The sequence below is a fragment of the Corylus avellana genome, chromosome 6 (assembly GCF_965113065.1).
Source record: "Corylus avellana chromosome 6, dhCorAvel1.hap1.2, whole genome shotgun sequence".
NCBI lineage: Eukaryota > Viridiplantae > Streptophyta > Magnoliopsida > Fagales > Betulaceae > Corylus > Corylus avellana.
Genome location: NC_142495.1, coordinates 28,951,207 through 28,965,938, shown reverse-complemented (window position 1 = coordinate 28,965,938; position 14,732 = coordinate 28,951,207). Strand labels below are relative to the sequence as shown.

At 36.5% G+C, this 14,732-nt stretch overlaps 2 protein-coding genes across 4 annotated transcripts; both read left to right on the top strand.

The window, feature by feature from the left end:
* Window positions 1–4,365: 4,365 nt before the first annotated feature.
* On the top strand, window positions 4,366–9,677 carry LOC132186153 (uncharacterized). Its single transcript, XM_059599987.2, has 10 exons — window positions 4,366–4,678; window positions 4,838–4,981; window positions 6,247–6,462; window positions 6,592–6,774; window positions 7,116–7,337; window positions 7,747–7,863; window positions 7,954–8,097; window positions 8,406–8,507; window positions 8,734–8,802; window positions 9,161–9,677. The coding sequence occupies exons 1-10, from the start codon at window positions 4,460–4,462 to the stop codon at window positions 9,398–9,400; spliced, it is 1,656 nt and encodes a 551-aa protein (XP_059455970.2). The 5' UTR covers window positions 4,366–4,459; the 3' UTR covers window positions 9,401–9,677.
* A 1,120-nt stretch (window positions 9,678–10,797) lies between these two features.
* Window positions 10,798–14,593, top strand: LOC132186156 (HAD superfamily, subfamily IIIB acid phosphatase). Of its 3 annotated transcripts, none has more exons than XM_059599993.2 (5): window positions 10,798–10,948; window positions 11,866–12,020; window positions 12,298–12,751; window positions 13,473–13,673; window positions 14,265–14,593. In XM_059599993.2, the coding sequence occupies exons 2-5, from the start codon at window positions 11,951–11,953 to the stop codon at window positions 14,470–14,472; spliced, it is 933 nt and encodes a 310-aa protein (XP_059455976.1). In that variant the 5' UTR covers window positions 10,798–10,948; window positions 11,866–11,950; the 3' UTR covers window positions 14,473–14,593. The 3 variants fall into 3 exon arrangements, with proteins under 3 accessions (XP_059455976.1, XP_059455975.1, XP_059455977.1); XM_059599992.2 differs by having other exon boundaries at window positions 10,798–10,959; XM_059599994.2 differs by lacking the exon at window positions 10,798–10,948 and adding an exon at window positions 10,969–11,266.
* The last annotated feature ends 139 nt before the right edge of the window (window positions 14,594–14,732 follow it).

The window sequence follows — 14,732 nt, the reverse complement described above, 5'->3', positions numbered from 1 at the left end:
TCATTTTTTAAAACCCATTTCCTTTCAAGTGCGTGTGCGTGTTGAAAAAAAAGAAAAATTCAAAGTTTTCAAACCACTATTTTTTATTATTATTTTTTTTAAAGTACTCTCAAAAAAAATATTTTTTTAAAATAAGTACACCTCTAGCCTATGAAATTATAGGTCAATGCACTCTTAACTAAATAAGCCATTTGCATTAATCAGTCGAAAAGTAGGTCACTTTCTCATACCTTCAAAGTGAATAGTCTGTCATTGAGTAATGATAGAAAGAACACGGGCAAGATGCACGCCCTTATTTTTTAATATTTTTTAATATACATATTTTTAATTATAATATTAAAAAATATCATTTTAATATTAAAAAATATTAAAAAACACGGGCGTGCATCACGCCCATGTTCTCTCTATCATCACCCATGTGTTATTTGTTGTGTATGTTTCATTTGATACGTTATTATTTATGTCAACATTCCAATGTAATGTAACATAAGCAAATGTCAACTAATTCATTAAAAAACAAAAAAAACAAAAGACTCACAAAAACCAATAAATATGACAAGTGAAATTATAAAAAATAAAAATAAAAAATAAAAAAATCTCCTCCCCCTCTTGTGTGGAGATGTCAAAAAAAAAAAAAAAATACACACACAAAACCTTGTAAAAATAATGAAAAAAGGGGAAACTTCAGAAAACCCCCCTGAAGTCCCAGCCGATTTGAAAAACCCCCCCTGAATTTCCAAAGCTCTCACTTAGACCCCCTGAACTTTAATTTTCTCTCACTTTGGACCCCTTTAACATTAAACTACGTCGTTTTGGATGTTTTATACCCATTTTACCCTTCCTCAAAACTATGTCGTTTTGTGTCCTAAAATCACAACACATATCCAGCCCAAAACGACGTTGTTTTAAGCATAATTTAAAAAAAAAAAAAATTAAAAAAAGTAAAATATATATATATATATATATATAAAAATAAAAAAATAAAAAACCGGGGTGGTTCAGCCACCCCTTGGCCAAAATGGGGTGGCCGGACCACCCCATTTTTGGCCAAGGGGGTGGCTACAGCCACCCCCTGGCCGATCTGGGGGTGGTCGAACCACCCCCATGGCCAAGGGGGTGGTCCGGCCACCCCCTTGGCCAAAAAAAAAAAAAAAAAAAAAGGGGATGGGGTGTTTTTGGGGGTGGCCGGACCACCCCCAAGGGGCTGGGGTGGTTTCGGCCACCCCATACCGGCCGTATGGGGTGGCCGAAACCACCCCCAGCCCCTTGGGGGTGGTCCGGCCACCCCATATGCACCCCCCGTTTTTTTTTTTTTTTTTTTTTTTTTCTCCCCTTTTGGGGGTGGCCGGACCACCCCATGGCCAAGGGGGTGGTCCGGCCACCCCCAGACCGGCCAGGGGGTGGCTGAAGCCACCCCAGTTTTTTTCTTTTTTTAAAAAAATTTTTTAAAATTTTTAAATTTTTAAATTTTTTCTTTTTTAAAAAAAAATAAAAATTAATGCCTAAAACGACGTCGTTTTAGGCTGGGTAATTTTAGGACACAAAACGACGTAGTTTTGAGGAAGGGTAAAATGGGTATAAAATATTCAAAACGACATAGTTTAATGTTAAAGGGGTCCAAAGTGAAAGAAAATGAAAGTTCAAGGGGCTTAAATGAGAGTTTTGAAAATTCAAAGGGGGTATTTCAAATCGGCTAAAACTTCAAGGGGGGTTTTCTGAAGTTTCCCCATAAAAAAAAATTTCTACGTCTATATATCTTTGTCAATTTCTTATGCTTGAAAGTGTAACGGTAGGTGACAAAGAAACAACTTTCAAAAGTCAAGTGGGTGAATATGAGGCTACTTTGAAGTTAAAAATTTTTGACAACATTACTCTTTTAAATTCACTAATTAAAAGAAATAAAGGAAATTTGAAATTGAGAGGATCCTTTTCCGCTACCACGCCCTCGTCATTTCTTCTTTTATATTTGCAATAAATTTTCAAGAAATCAACGGCCATGTGACCCTTTATAAAAAAAATATTTTCAATACATTTTCAAGAAATCAACAAACAAGCGACCCTTCATGTATAAAAAAATAGGGTAAAGTCTTCTTAACCCCCTCAAACTACCACACAAATGACAATTTACCCCCCAAACTATCAATTGCGACAATTTACCCCTCAAACTACCAAAATAATAACAATGTACTCTCAATTTTTTAAAAATGACAAAATTACCCATATAAAATTTTTAATAAGACAAAAATATCCCAAAAAATTTTAAAAAAATTAAAATTAAAATTTTAAAACAAAAGTTGAAAAAAAAAATAAAAGAAAAAAAAAGGTGGTTCTAACGCCCCCAGGTGCATGGGGTGGCCGAGATCGCTTGAGGGGTCGAAGTCTGGGTCGAAGGCGAATCAATCTTTCGCGCAAGATCATGTGTTGGCGGCAAGCTCGCCGGCGAAGGGGTTGAAGCTGGGCTTGGCGGGGATCCCGAGAGTCGAGAGACATCTCGCTTGTTAGAGCTCAAGTGGGTCGTCGGCGACGACCCAGTTCTTGTCGACGTTAGCTCAGCCGCCGTCGGAGATAGCCTAGACATCGCCGGAGATAGAAAAGGCGCCTCCGATTGTAGAAAGTAGTCTCCGAGCACAGCCTGGGGTGATTGGAGCGGGTCCGGAGATGTTGGGTATGGCGGGGAAGGTTCCGAAGAAGGGGGTTTTGACGCTGGAAAGCTCCCAGGGAGCCGGCAACACGCCGGGAACTGCACTGAAGGTGACAAGAGTTTTGGGGGTGGATGGGAATGGTGGACCAAGTGCTGAGGAGGGCCTAGGTTCGCCGACGGTGATGTCCCAGCCACCCCCAAAAACATCTTGGTAGTAGCAACTGCAGATAATCAAGATTAGGCGTCATTGTTGCAAGCTCAACCAGCAAAGATTCCTTTCAAGAGAACTGGTGAAAATCTTCAATGGGTTTTATTTTCAATGGTGATAAGAAAGAATAATTCATTTATGCGTTGATGGGTAATTTTCTAATGTGTGAAAGATGATGATGATGAAGGGAAATAGGGAATGTATGGACAGCAGTAGCGCATATGATAACAGGGGTGATAGGATCAGGAGTGCTGTGTCTGGCACGGAGGCTTCGAGCATGGCTCAGCTAGGATGGATTGCAAGTCCATTGGCCATGCCCAAAAACGCTCGGGGGTGGTTGATCCACCCCCTGGTTGGTGGCCGGAACATCCCCAGTTACCTAGGGGTTGTCCGGCCAACAGGGGTGGTCTGGCACCCTATTTTGCTTTTTATTTATTTATTTTTGTACTTTTTATTTATTTTTTTTATAAATTTTAGTATTTTTGTTTTTATTTTAGTAAGGGTAATTTTGTCATTTTTTTAGAATTTGGGGTATATTGTCATTGTTTTGGTAGTTTGAGGGGTAAATTGTCACAATTAATACTTTGGGGGGTAGATTGTCATTGAGATGATAGTTTGAGGGGATTAAAAGGACTTTACCCAAAAAAATATTTTCATTTTTTTTTTTCCAAAAAATCAACAGGCATGCGACTTATGACTATCGTTTGTTATTGTGAGTATCATCTTTAGGTTCTCAAGTTTTGTGTTTATTTAATTTTTTTTTTTCATTTTCAAGTCTAGACGTGTCACAAGGCCACATTAGACTTGGCAAACATTGGGGGATCGGGATCCCAACAATAGTTGGAGAATTGCCCATGGGTTTTTTTGTTAATCTAGACCCTTCAATGTCATCCAACGGCTACCAACATACCACGTGTCCCACTAATAATAAAATGATAAAATATTATTTATATTTAAAAAATTAAAAAATTAAAAAGAAAAGAAAAGAAATTATTAAAAAACATGGGGTGGTTCGGCCACCCCATTTTCCGCATAGGGGGTGGCCAGCTCAACCCTAGCCACCCCCGAAGGCCAAATCCAAATTTTGTTTTTTTCGGGTTTGGCCTTAGGGGGTGGCCCCTAGGGCCATAGCTACCCCAACGGGCCCTTGGGGTGGCCGAAGCCACCTCCTATGGAAAAAATGGGGTGGCTGAATCACCCATGTTTTTTAATAATTTAATAATTTTTTATTATTTTATTCTATATTTATTTTTTTAATATAAATAATATTTTATTATTAGTATGACACGTGATATATTGAATGACATTAGAGGGTCCGAATTAACCAAAAAAAAAACCAAGGACAATTCCACAACTATTACTGGATCCTGATCCGACGTTGGGACTACTGGCAGACGTCTGCCGTATAATTGGTTAGGTTGAAAGATCGGGTCGAGTCGGACTTGAAGTCTTGAGGAGAAGAGTCCGACCCACCTACCTCCCAACCCGAACTAGGGTTACACTATCCGAGTCAGAACCCACCCAAAAAGCAAAAAAGACCGCGAAGAAAACCCTCGAGCTTGAGCTCTCTGTGCCTAACCCTCTCTCTTTACGCAGTCTCGTTGCGATTCATGGAGCTTGGAGGAGCTTCTTCTTCTTATAGGGTTTTCAACGGCACCCAGTTCTCTTGGCCCAGCGCCTTCCCGATAAAATCTCAAACGCCGACGGGCCTCTCGAGCTTGCCTTATCTTCGTCCTTCAAATGCTTCGTTTCGCATTTCCACCACACCTTCTCGCAGAGATTGCAGTTGCAAAGCGACTCTAAAACAGACCAATATGGCCACGGCGAAGGTTCGTTTTGTTTTCCTAGTATTTTTTTTTTTAATTTTTTTTTTCTAATTCGAATTCTGTATTTTGATAGTTAAATAATTGGTCATTATTATTTTTTAAGAAGAATTATAATTTTTTTTTTCTTTTTGGTTTGTGGATTGGCTGAATTTGGCGTTTCAGGTGGAGAAGATGTCTGGAAATGAATTTGAGCTTTCAGGTTTAACGGCTTTGTCACCGTTGGATGGTCGTTATTGGAGTAAAGTTAAGGACTTAGCTCCTTATATGAGCGAGTATGGTCTAATCTACTTCCGCGTCTTAGTTGAGGTGCTCTTCTGATCTAAAACTCTTATGGGCAGCGTCATATTGTTGGAAATGACAAAAAATTATTTATTTTTGTGTGTGAATAATCAAGGGGAAGGATAAGTGTTTTGGAAACTGATCTGCCATTATTGATGGAAAGTTTTGCTCAAAATATTTTAAAGGAAATGAAAACAGTTGTGTTAATGCTCAATTACATTCTAAGAGTAATGGATTAGAAATATGCTTTTGTCTTGCTTATATCATCTAGGCAACATTACGTTCTGAAAGTTCTTTGAGAGGCTTGATGCTGAGATTTTATGAAGATGAATGTGGAGTGAAATCATAAAAAGCAGTTGACCTAGTTGAGTTATAACTTGGTTAAAGGATTCAATTGAACCAAAAACTAGAGGGAGTTTCATGAACTAAATTGAGTTTAGAGCTGACTGGCATGGTTTACCATGCAGGTTAGTAAGTTGTGGTTCAGTTGGGCATTTGTTTTTTGATAAGTAAGTTTTTTATCCCCTAGGGGAAGGGGAATGCGTGATTCGAACGAATTCAATTGGGCATTGAGCCACTAGAAACTACATGTGCCTGCTTTCCAAAGATTAGGATATTCCTTTTTCTCTGAAGAAGGTGTAGGGCATTAGACAGCATCATTGGTAAGTTTTAACATGTATCCCATATTTGGCTCTTCTACTAGTCTTACTTGTGTCACTAAGCTCATGGGTGGAAGTTAAAGTAGTAAGCTTTGAAAGTGCTTCTTTGCTGTTGAAGAATCAAAGGGCTGTGCCTTATGCAGGGCTTAACAATACTAATATCTCCCTTGTGCATTATTTTTTCTACTACTAAAAAAAATTCTACCTTGTGTACAAGGAACTAACCGGTCATAAACTGCTTGAGTAAATGTGATGCCATGTCTAGTGGTCTATGAACTATGATGGTGATGGCATACTGCCAATAATGGAGATGACTCCTTAAGACTATTGTGTATTGGGTTTGCTAGTTTGTGATCAAGATTCTGGGGTGATAGATTAGTAAGTTACCCAAATCATGGCGTCCAACTTGATCACCTCTTTCTGTTATTGGTAATTTCCATAATAACTACCAGTGCTGAATTTTGGAGTTATACTCCTTGTCGCCAAATAAATAAATATATAATCTTTCAAGTTTGGTTTATCTATGTACATTCTCATGGTATGCCAGTCATTTACATTATAATTATTTTGTTCTCTGTGGGACTTTTTTAATACTTTAAAGGGTTTATCTTTAATTTAGATGCTCTCTGTCAGATCAAATGGTTTCTAAAGCTTTCACAAATTCCTGAAGTCACAGAGGTTCCAAGCTTCAGTGAAGAAGCTCAGTCATATTTGCAAGGACTGGTTGATGGCTTTAGCATGAATGATGCCTTGGAAATTAAGAATATTGAAAAAGTGACAAATCATGATGTAAAAGCAGTGGAATACTTCTTGAAAAAGAAATGCCAATTGCATCTGGAGGTAGCTAAGGTGGGGACTCACTTTTATTGTTCCTTCAGATACTGAGACTACCTGCTTCTTTCTATATGGAGTCATCAATTTTTATAGATTTCATTTTGAAGCTTTAGGACAAACTAACCATTCTCTTTCTCATTGCAGGTGCTTGAGTTTTTTCATTTTGCTTGCACATCGGAAGACATCAATAATCTTGCCCATGCATTGATGCTTAAAGAAGCAATGAACTCTGCCATATTCCCTGTCATGGATGAACTGATTAAGGCAATATGTAACATTGCTAAAGATAATGCTCACATTCCAATGCTTTCTCGCACTCATGGGCAGGTGATATGCTATATCTTGCATATAATTAGCCATTTATGCAATACCATGTTATTAATCTTCGAGAGTCTGCAACATTGACCCATGCCTAGATGTTTGAACTCTGAAGTTTATTTAAAATGTATGTCTCTGTATTATCATTTCTCAAAATCTTTCAGAGACTTCCACTCTTGCTATATTAAAGATGGTGATTGAAGTTTTGTTTGAACAACATGATGTGATAGAATCAGCATCTCGATGTTTGAACCTGAAGTTTTTATTTTTAATCATGTATACCTCATATTATCTAAAATTAACTCTTAAATACTCATAGATAGATAATCTATTATCTTTGTCTTCCTTAGCCAGCTTCACCAACGACTTTGGGGAAGGAGATGGCAGTTTTTGCCGTCAGGTTAAGCAGAGAAAGGCGAGAAATTTCTCAGGTTGAGATAATGGGGAAGTTTGCTGGTGCAGTTGGTAATTACAATGCACATCTTGTTGCATATCCTGATGTTAAGTGGCCTCAAATTGCTGAAGATTTTGTAAAATCACTTGGACTGAGTTTTAATCCCTATGTTACTCAGGTATCTTTCTTGCACTTGTTTTTTTCTTCGAAGTAAAAACTTTTTTGGGTTAATTCTATACATTTTACATTCTTGAATAATATAATCCATTCATGAATAAAAATTGCTAAGTAGAAGAATGAGTGTTGCATTTTAATGCCTCCAGTAAACATGTTTACTAATTGGCTGATATACTATGTCAGCATTAGTCCTCAAATATGAAAGTTCATAGAGAATGAAATAAACTTATGGATTCATAATATAAACCTTCTAACTGCTTATAGAAAAATTCTCTTCTCACAGTGAATGGGGTATCTCGTGGACCATGACTATATAGAAAAGCTTTTGAATGGACATTAAATGGATGGCATATAATCATGAATGGTTATTCTTTTATTCTTCTGATTGAATTACACTGCTTGTTTTGCAGATAGAAACCCATGACTATATGGCAAAACTTTTTCATGCAATCATTCAGTTCAATAATATATTGACTGACTTTGATAGGGATGCATGGGGCTATATATCTTTGGGTTACTTTAAGCAGGTGAGCACCTGTTATGAATGGTAATATTGAATGTAAGCTCACCCCTCGTACAGGAATAGTGACCCATTTCATTTTTGAAATTTTGAGCAGATAACTAAGGCTGGTGAGATTGGGTCTTCAACTATGCCTCACAAAGTGAACCCTATTGATTTTGAAAACAGTGAAGGTAATCTTGGTGTTGCTAATGGAGGTCTTTCTCATCTAAGCATGAAGTTACCTATTTCACGTTGGCAGGTAAGACCTGCTCCAGTTTCCAATTTAACCTTTCCTTTATTCCTTGCATCATTGTCCATGCTCTAGGTATTCTTCCTAGTCCCTATGGTATTTTGAGTCTCCGAGTAACATTAAGAGGCTGTGTGGTACAAGCATCCATAGATATTGCCTGTGTATTACTAGTTGCTATTAAAATTGGCTTGTGCTCACTAATTCAACTAAGCCTCGGGGAGCAGCTTTTAGCTAGCTGTTGCAATTTATTTTACTCTTGTATGGATTATAGAGTGTGGCAGTCTAGTAAATAGATTTCTTGTTATGTGTTGTTGCAGCGTGACTTGACTGATTCGACTGTTCTGAGGAACATGGGTGTAGGATTAGGGCATTCAATTCTTGCCTACAAAAGCACACTACAGGGGATAACAAAGCTTCAGGTATGCAATATAATACAGAATTGTGCTGGATGTATTCTGGAAGGTGCATGGTTATGTTTACATGGTGCAGAAGTAATTAAGTGATAGATAGAGGTTGCTTATCTATCAAAATATTATTTCATGTATTGATTCAATGCTGTTGATCTCTGATGGTAGTACATTTATCAAATTCCATAGGCGTTTCTCTTTTTATTTTTTGCCTGATGGAGTTTGTTTTGAGCTCTAGGTCAATGAAGCTCACTTGAGTGAGGACTTGAACCAGTCATGGGAGGTGCTTGCTGAACCAATACAGACTGTATGTATTGTTTATGTTCTTTTTCATCATCATCATCATCATCATCATATATATATATATATATATATATGATTTGAGTTGTACTTACTGCTTACATCATCCTATTAGCTAATGCCAGAAACATGAGTGCATTTCGATGTTCTGTGGCATGTAGCATTTGTATAAGTTTATGTGTTAGCAATCATGTGGGGTTGAGTTTCTCCTCAGGAAAGAAGATAATATGTTTAGCTTGATTCATTTTGTTCTTGATCTACCTGGTTATGATGTTTCTCCCATTCTCTCAGTACCGTTTCTTCTTTTATCTGTTTCCTCCCAAATATGCTACGTAATAACACACCATTTGCTAACTTGAATATAGGTTATGCGAAGATATGGTGTTCCTGAACCATATGAGAAGCTAAAGGAGCTAACAAGAGGAAGAGCAGTTACTAAAGAAAGTATAACAGAGTTTATCAAGGGCTTGGATTTACCTGAAGAAGCAAAGACCAATCTGTTGAAATTAACACCACATAGCTATGTTGGGGCAGCCGTTGAATTGGCCAGGACTGTAGACATAGCTGTGAATTTGGTGAATGGCGTGGTGGTCTTTGAAAACTAATAGTTGAATGAGCTCAACAAGGTATTTAATGGTTTACTACAGGGCATTGTTGCACTACTGGACGAATCTTCAGTGCCCCATAAATCAATCAATGATCAGGTAAAACGTGATTTATTGGAAATGTTAATTTTGTTGGAAATGAGGAAAAGAATAATTTGTCTCCTGATAAAAGAATGGGCAACTGTAACTGAATTGATTGTTTCTCATGTGTTTGAATGGCCAAGTGGGTCGAAATTTTGTAGGCAATTTTGATCCAAATATAATCACAATCTTTCTCTCGCTGGTGATATTAGTTCTCTTCCCCCTCCAAAATTTTTTTTAAAAAAATTAAATGGTTGATTTGTAAGATTAGATGGGTGAAATATAGAGAAACACCAATTATTTTTCATTATAAAATAGTGTAGGTTCTTGATTACTGTAGTCTGAATGCTAATTTTTCGGGAAGGGGACAAAACCAAGATTCTGAATATTGAATTATAAAGTAGTGCTGAGAAATCCTATACGTTTTCTTAACATAATTACACTGCCAACTTCGAAAATCATATTCCCAAATGAGACAGCCTGGAATAACATCCGATTTTTAATCATTTTAAATGATATGACTATATTGTTAGATGTAAAATTTAAATCCGAACCTTTTCCACTGAGCAAACCTTTTGTTGTCCAAATGCATTTGTTTGGTGTAAACTAACGTAACTTGATCCATAAGCTTGATTTTGGTTACTTTAATTTTGAAAGGTTTAGGAAAAAGACATAAAGTCAGTTTGCTGATAGATTGAGTCCAAAAGAAAGTCCATAATCAAATCACAAACCCGTTAAGTAAAGGGTGGACTGGTGGTCAAAAAAAGAAGGAAAAAAAAAAAAAAAAAAAGTGCCATTAAAGTTTTTTTTTTTTTTTTTTTTAATAAAAAATGTTAGAAGGAGAGACTAATTGTAGCTATTCTATCTGAAGTATGACTATAGTAACACCAACCCGCAGGGACTGCCTAAGAGGGATTTATACGAACGAAAACCATTCGAGCCATAGTTTTACTTCAACACTTAAAATGTGGAATTTTAGGATCACAAATAGGAGATTATGAACAATTGACCTTGTAAATTTAAGTTGTATATAATTTAGACAATTTGACGTAGAGGGAATGTAGGTCAAAAAAAGAAAAAAAAAAAAAAAGAGGCAATAGGATCGGAAAATTGAAAATCGGAATCTCGGTTAGCTATACATCATTTTCGTAAGGAGTCCCCACTACAGACATCGTGATAGGATCGGGATCGCGATCCTGTATATTTTACACTGGATGCAATTGTTTTAATCTGGACCGTTCATGTCCGCATCATCAACAAGTTTGAAAAGCATTTTCAGGCACCTCTCAATCAATAATGGAAAAAAAAAAAAAAAAAAAAAAAAAAAAATCCTGAAAAGGAAGCTTCGTTCCTGAGAGAGACCGACAGAGGGAGAGAGAGATAATGGTGAAATATCTGTCCTGGAGTTTTCTAGTGCTTACTTCTTCTTATCGTCTGCCCTCTTCCAGAAATCACCTCTTCATCAATGTCTCTCTCCGGTACTCTCTCTCTCTCGCTTTAGTTTTGATTGATTGGTTAGCTTCTAGTGTCTGTTTTACTCAGTGACTTATGGAGTTTTGTTGGAACAAACTTTGCTGGAGAAGAAAAGAAGTGGGTTTATCTCAGTTTTTTATTTTCTTTTGACCAATGCGATGACATGATCAGCTCAGTGTCTTAGGGACCCAGTTCATGATTTTATGTTGTTTGTATTGTGATGGATGATCACGTGGTTAAAAATGGTCAAGTTCAATGTATTTTCTCTGGTTGGGTGCTGGAAATTAGACTGCTGGGCCTATATTGAATAAGGTAGAGATCTGAGAAAGTATAATTTTGTTAGAAAATTGATATATATATATATATATATATATATATATATTTTTTTTTTTTTTCTTTTTTCTTTTTGGCTCATTGCAATTGGTCTCTGTATTATTTTATCCGCGTAGGATGAGAAGGTCTATAACAATTTCTACTTAATCACTCGGATGATAACGTTTATGATGTCTCTGAATATATGAAACTTAACAAAAATAGAAGTTCATACTTTTTCGATTTTTCAATATTATTCTAATTATTATTATTATTTTTTAAATAATATACTTATCAAAATTTTAGGATGATCATTATATTTATTTATTTATTTTAATAATTGTGTCATTTGAAATCATGTCATCTATTTTGAAATGGAAAAAATTCTCTTTGTTTTCTGGTATAAATGTTATAGTCAAAGAAATTGAGATGGGGTAATAATATAATAGCTCTTAGCATGGTAAATGAAGCTGATTGTAAGTTATGTTTTCGTTCAGATGTTAATGTTTAAGTTATAAGAGTACTTATTCCTCCATATTTATGACTGTATCGCTCAAATGAGGCTGGTGCTTGACTGAGTTTGATTTTTGTGATTACAGGTGGCCTTCTATCTTCCAGAAGGGATCGAAAGAATTTTCTGTGCATACTAATTGTGGCCAATGATTGCTGATTGAGTCAGAAACCATGTCTGCATATGGCCATCAAATGGAGCGGGAGTACTCCGCGCGGAGTCTCTCCAATAGAGAAAATTCCGGTATGTGATACCTTCTCTTGCTTGTCATTTCTTTTCAGAGTGTTCTCACCATGGACCTAAGACCTTAAGCTCTCTTTAAATTTGTTTTCAAAGTTGAAATTTGTATGAAACTGATGAACCATCAATGTGAAGTTGGATAATGAGCTTCTTGCGCTGATTCAAAAATAGCCTGCAATTGTTAGACTATTTGACATGTTATAATTGAGGCTAAATTATGTTTTTACTAATATTTTGGGCTTAATTTTGATAAACTTCCAATCCCATTCATTTTCCTTAGGCACGGAGATGGGAAGTCGTTATGTGATGGAGTCAGGGTTCTACATGACATCTTTTGCTGCAACAATCTTCATTGCTGGCCTTGTAACTGTTGGGGTTTTATTAATCACTTTGCTGATTGCATTAACAGTAATGTTGCAATCTTGCCAAAGTAAGAGTTCAGGAGTTGTTGAAATTCAGAAACCAAGTGATGATTACAATGATTGCAAGATTTTTGCTCTGTATGCAGAGCTCAACAGCTTGGAAGCAGATGAATTCCCTTCAATTTGCAGGGATTTTGCTAGCCAGTATATTAGAGTAGGTCAATATGCGAGAGATTTAAATGCTACTATGCTGGTGGTTGAGAACTATTTCAGTAGCATTATGCCGCTAAACAATGTTCTGGATGTTGTATTAATTGACATAGATGACATTCTTTCCTCAAATCTTCACCATATCAATCCATTAATGCACAGGTAATTTTCTTTTAATATTTCACGTCTTCTGTTATGTATTTTCCCGATTTCATGTCAGGTTTTGATTGGTGTTCACATGTTGGATCTTTAACTCCACTTAGAGTTCTTTAACATGTTATTGTCCTCATGTACAGTTAAGTTGGTTGTCCTAAAGTGCCCGTTCAAGTCAGTCACAAGTCTCCTAAAGAAAATGAACATCTTTTGTCTATTACAATTACTGAACATTTGAAACCGAAGTTCTGCCATTTCTTTGCTTATTTCCCCTCGCTTCTTCCCATTTAATGCCCTCTTTTTATTTTATTTTCTTTTTTATATATATTTCTTAATAAGTGCCCCTCTTTGTCTTTTTCCCTTGATTGCAATGGTTCTTTGTGCTATTGCTAATGTTTTTTAAGGGAGGACATATACTCTGGAAAATGGAATAGCAAAGCAACTTACCTTGTTTTAAATTTTCATGTGCTACCAGCTCCGTTTGCCACCCTCGTTTTATATCTTGAAATTAAAATCTGCACTTAAGCCCTCCGCCACAAGGCAGGAAGAAATGGTTATTTCTATGGGTCTGTTAACCTAGAAATGTTGCTCTAGTGTTCAAATTCAGAAATTTCGTTATATCTGATATTGATTTAACTCCTATTGTAGAAAATTCATATCTAATGCCTTTCCAATCTCGATCTATGTTGTTATATTTGACTTGAGACTAAAATGTTTCTGTTTGGTACAGATTTGATCAGTTCAGTTGTAGTGATTGTATTGAAGAGGCTAAGCATCTGAAGCACCTGCTTATCTTTAGATTATACATGAAACTTCAAGCTAGTGGGTGGCCTTTAATTTTGTTATCAAGAAAGTCTCAGAGACAACAGAATGCCACTGTAGGGCATCTTCTTTCTGCAGGATATAGTGGTTGGACTTCATTGATTATGAGGTATTGTTATTATGTTCATTTCTTTAAACCCTTTAGGTCAAATTGCTAATTATCAGGTTTTTAGCAGAAAAAGTTCAAGGCTTCTTTGTCTTTAATTTTTATTATAATCTGGTAATTGCGGTTGTAGTCTTCCATATGCAAAACGATGTCATAGACTACATGCAAGGCTATTTATTTCTACATAATGTTGTGGTACATTATGAATTGTTTTTGAGGAGTTGATATTGCAAAAGAGAGGAGGGAGGGGTTTGAATGTTTCATTATCAGGACTGTTGTGATGGAGAAAGCAATTGAGATTACCCAGTGAGCATTTTTGAATATTGTTCTCTCATACGAAATATTTCTCGAAACTTATGGGTTGAATTTTTCGATGGTATCAAACTATTTATGAGACGAGAGAAATTTTGTGCCCTGCCCATAACTTAGTAGCTACATATAAATCTCCAATGAAGCATGCCAATAAAATATCTTCCAAGTCTGTTAGGTGATTGTCTATTTCTTTTTGCTTAGTTGGGCGTATGGTACCTTGAAACTGCATTTCATATTTGATGCCACCAATGCCGTCGGTTTAACTAGTTGGCGCTGATGCAGATCGGATGATGAAGTGCATATGGATAGCTGTGAATACTTTTCCAGACGAAGGGCAGTGATGCAGAAATCTGGCTTCCATATAGCAGGTGTGATAAGCAGCCACATGGATGCTTTAACGGGCCCATATTTAGGAAAGCGTATTTTTAAGCTTCCGAATGCTATATATTACAATTTGGAGCGTCAAATTGGGAAATCTGTTCCAGAATAGATCATGTTCAAAGGTGGAACTGTCGGATTTTTGTTCTTGTATTAATCCTTTGAGAGTCTTAGATTGTAAACTCTGTTCAGCCACATCAGATTTTTACTTTATGATTTTTACTGTTCATTAAGTTTATGTCTTATGTGAGTTCGCTTAGAAATTAATGAAGAATTCAACCAAAATCTTGCTGCTGCTGCTGCTTGCAACAATTAGCAGTACGTGAGAATGAGAATAAATGGCAGGGCTATCAAGTTGGGGAGAGGTTTTGT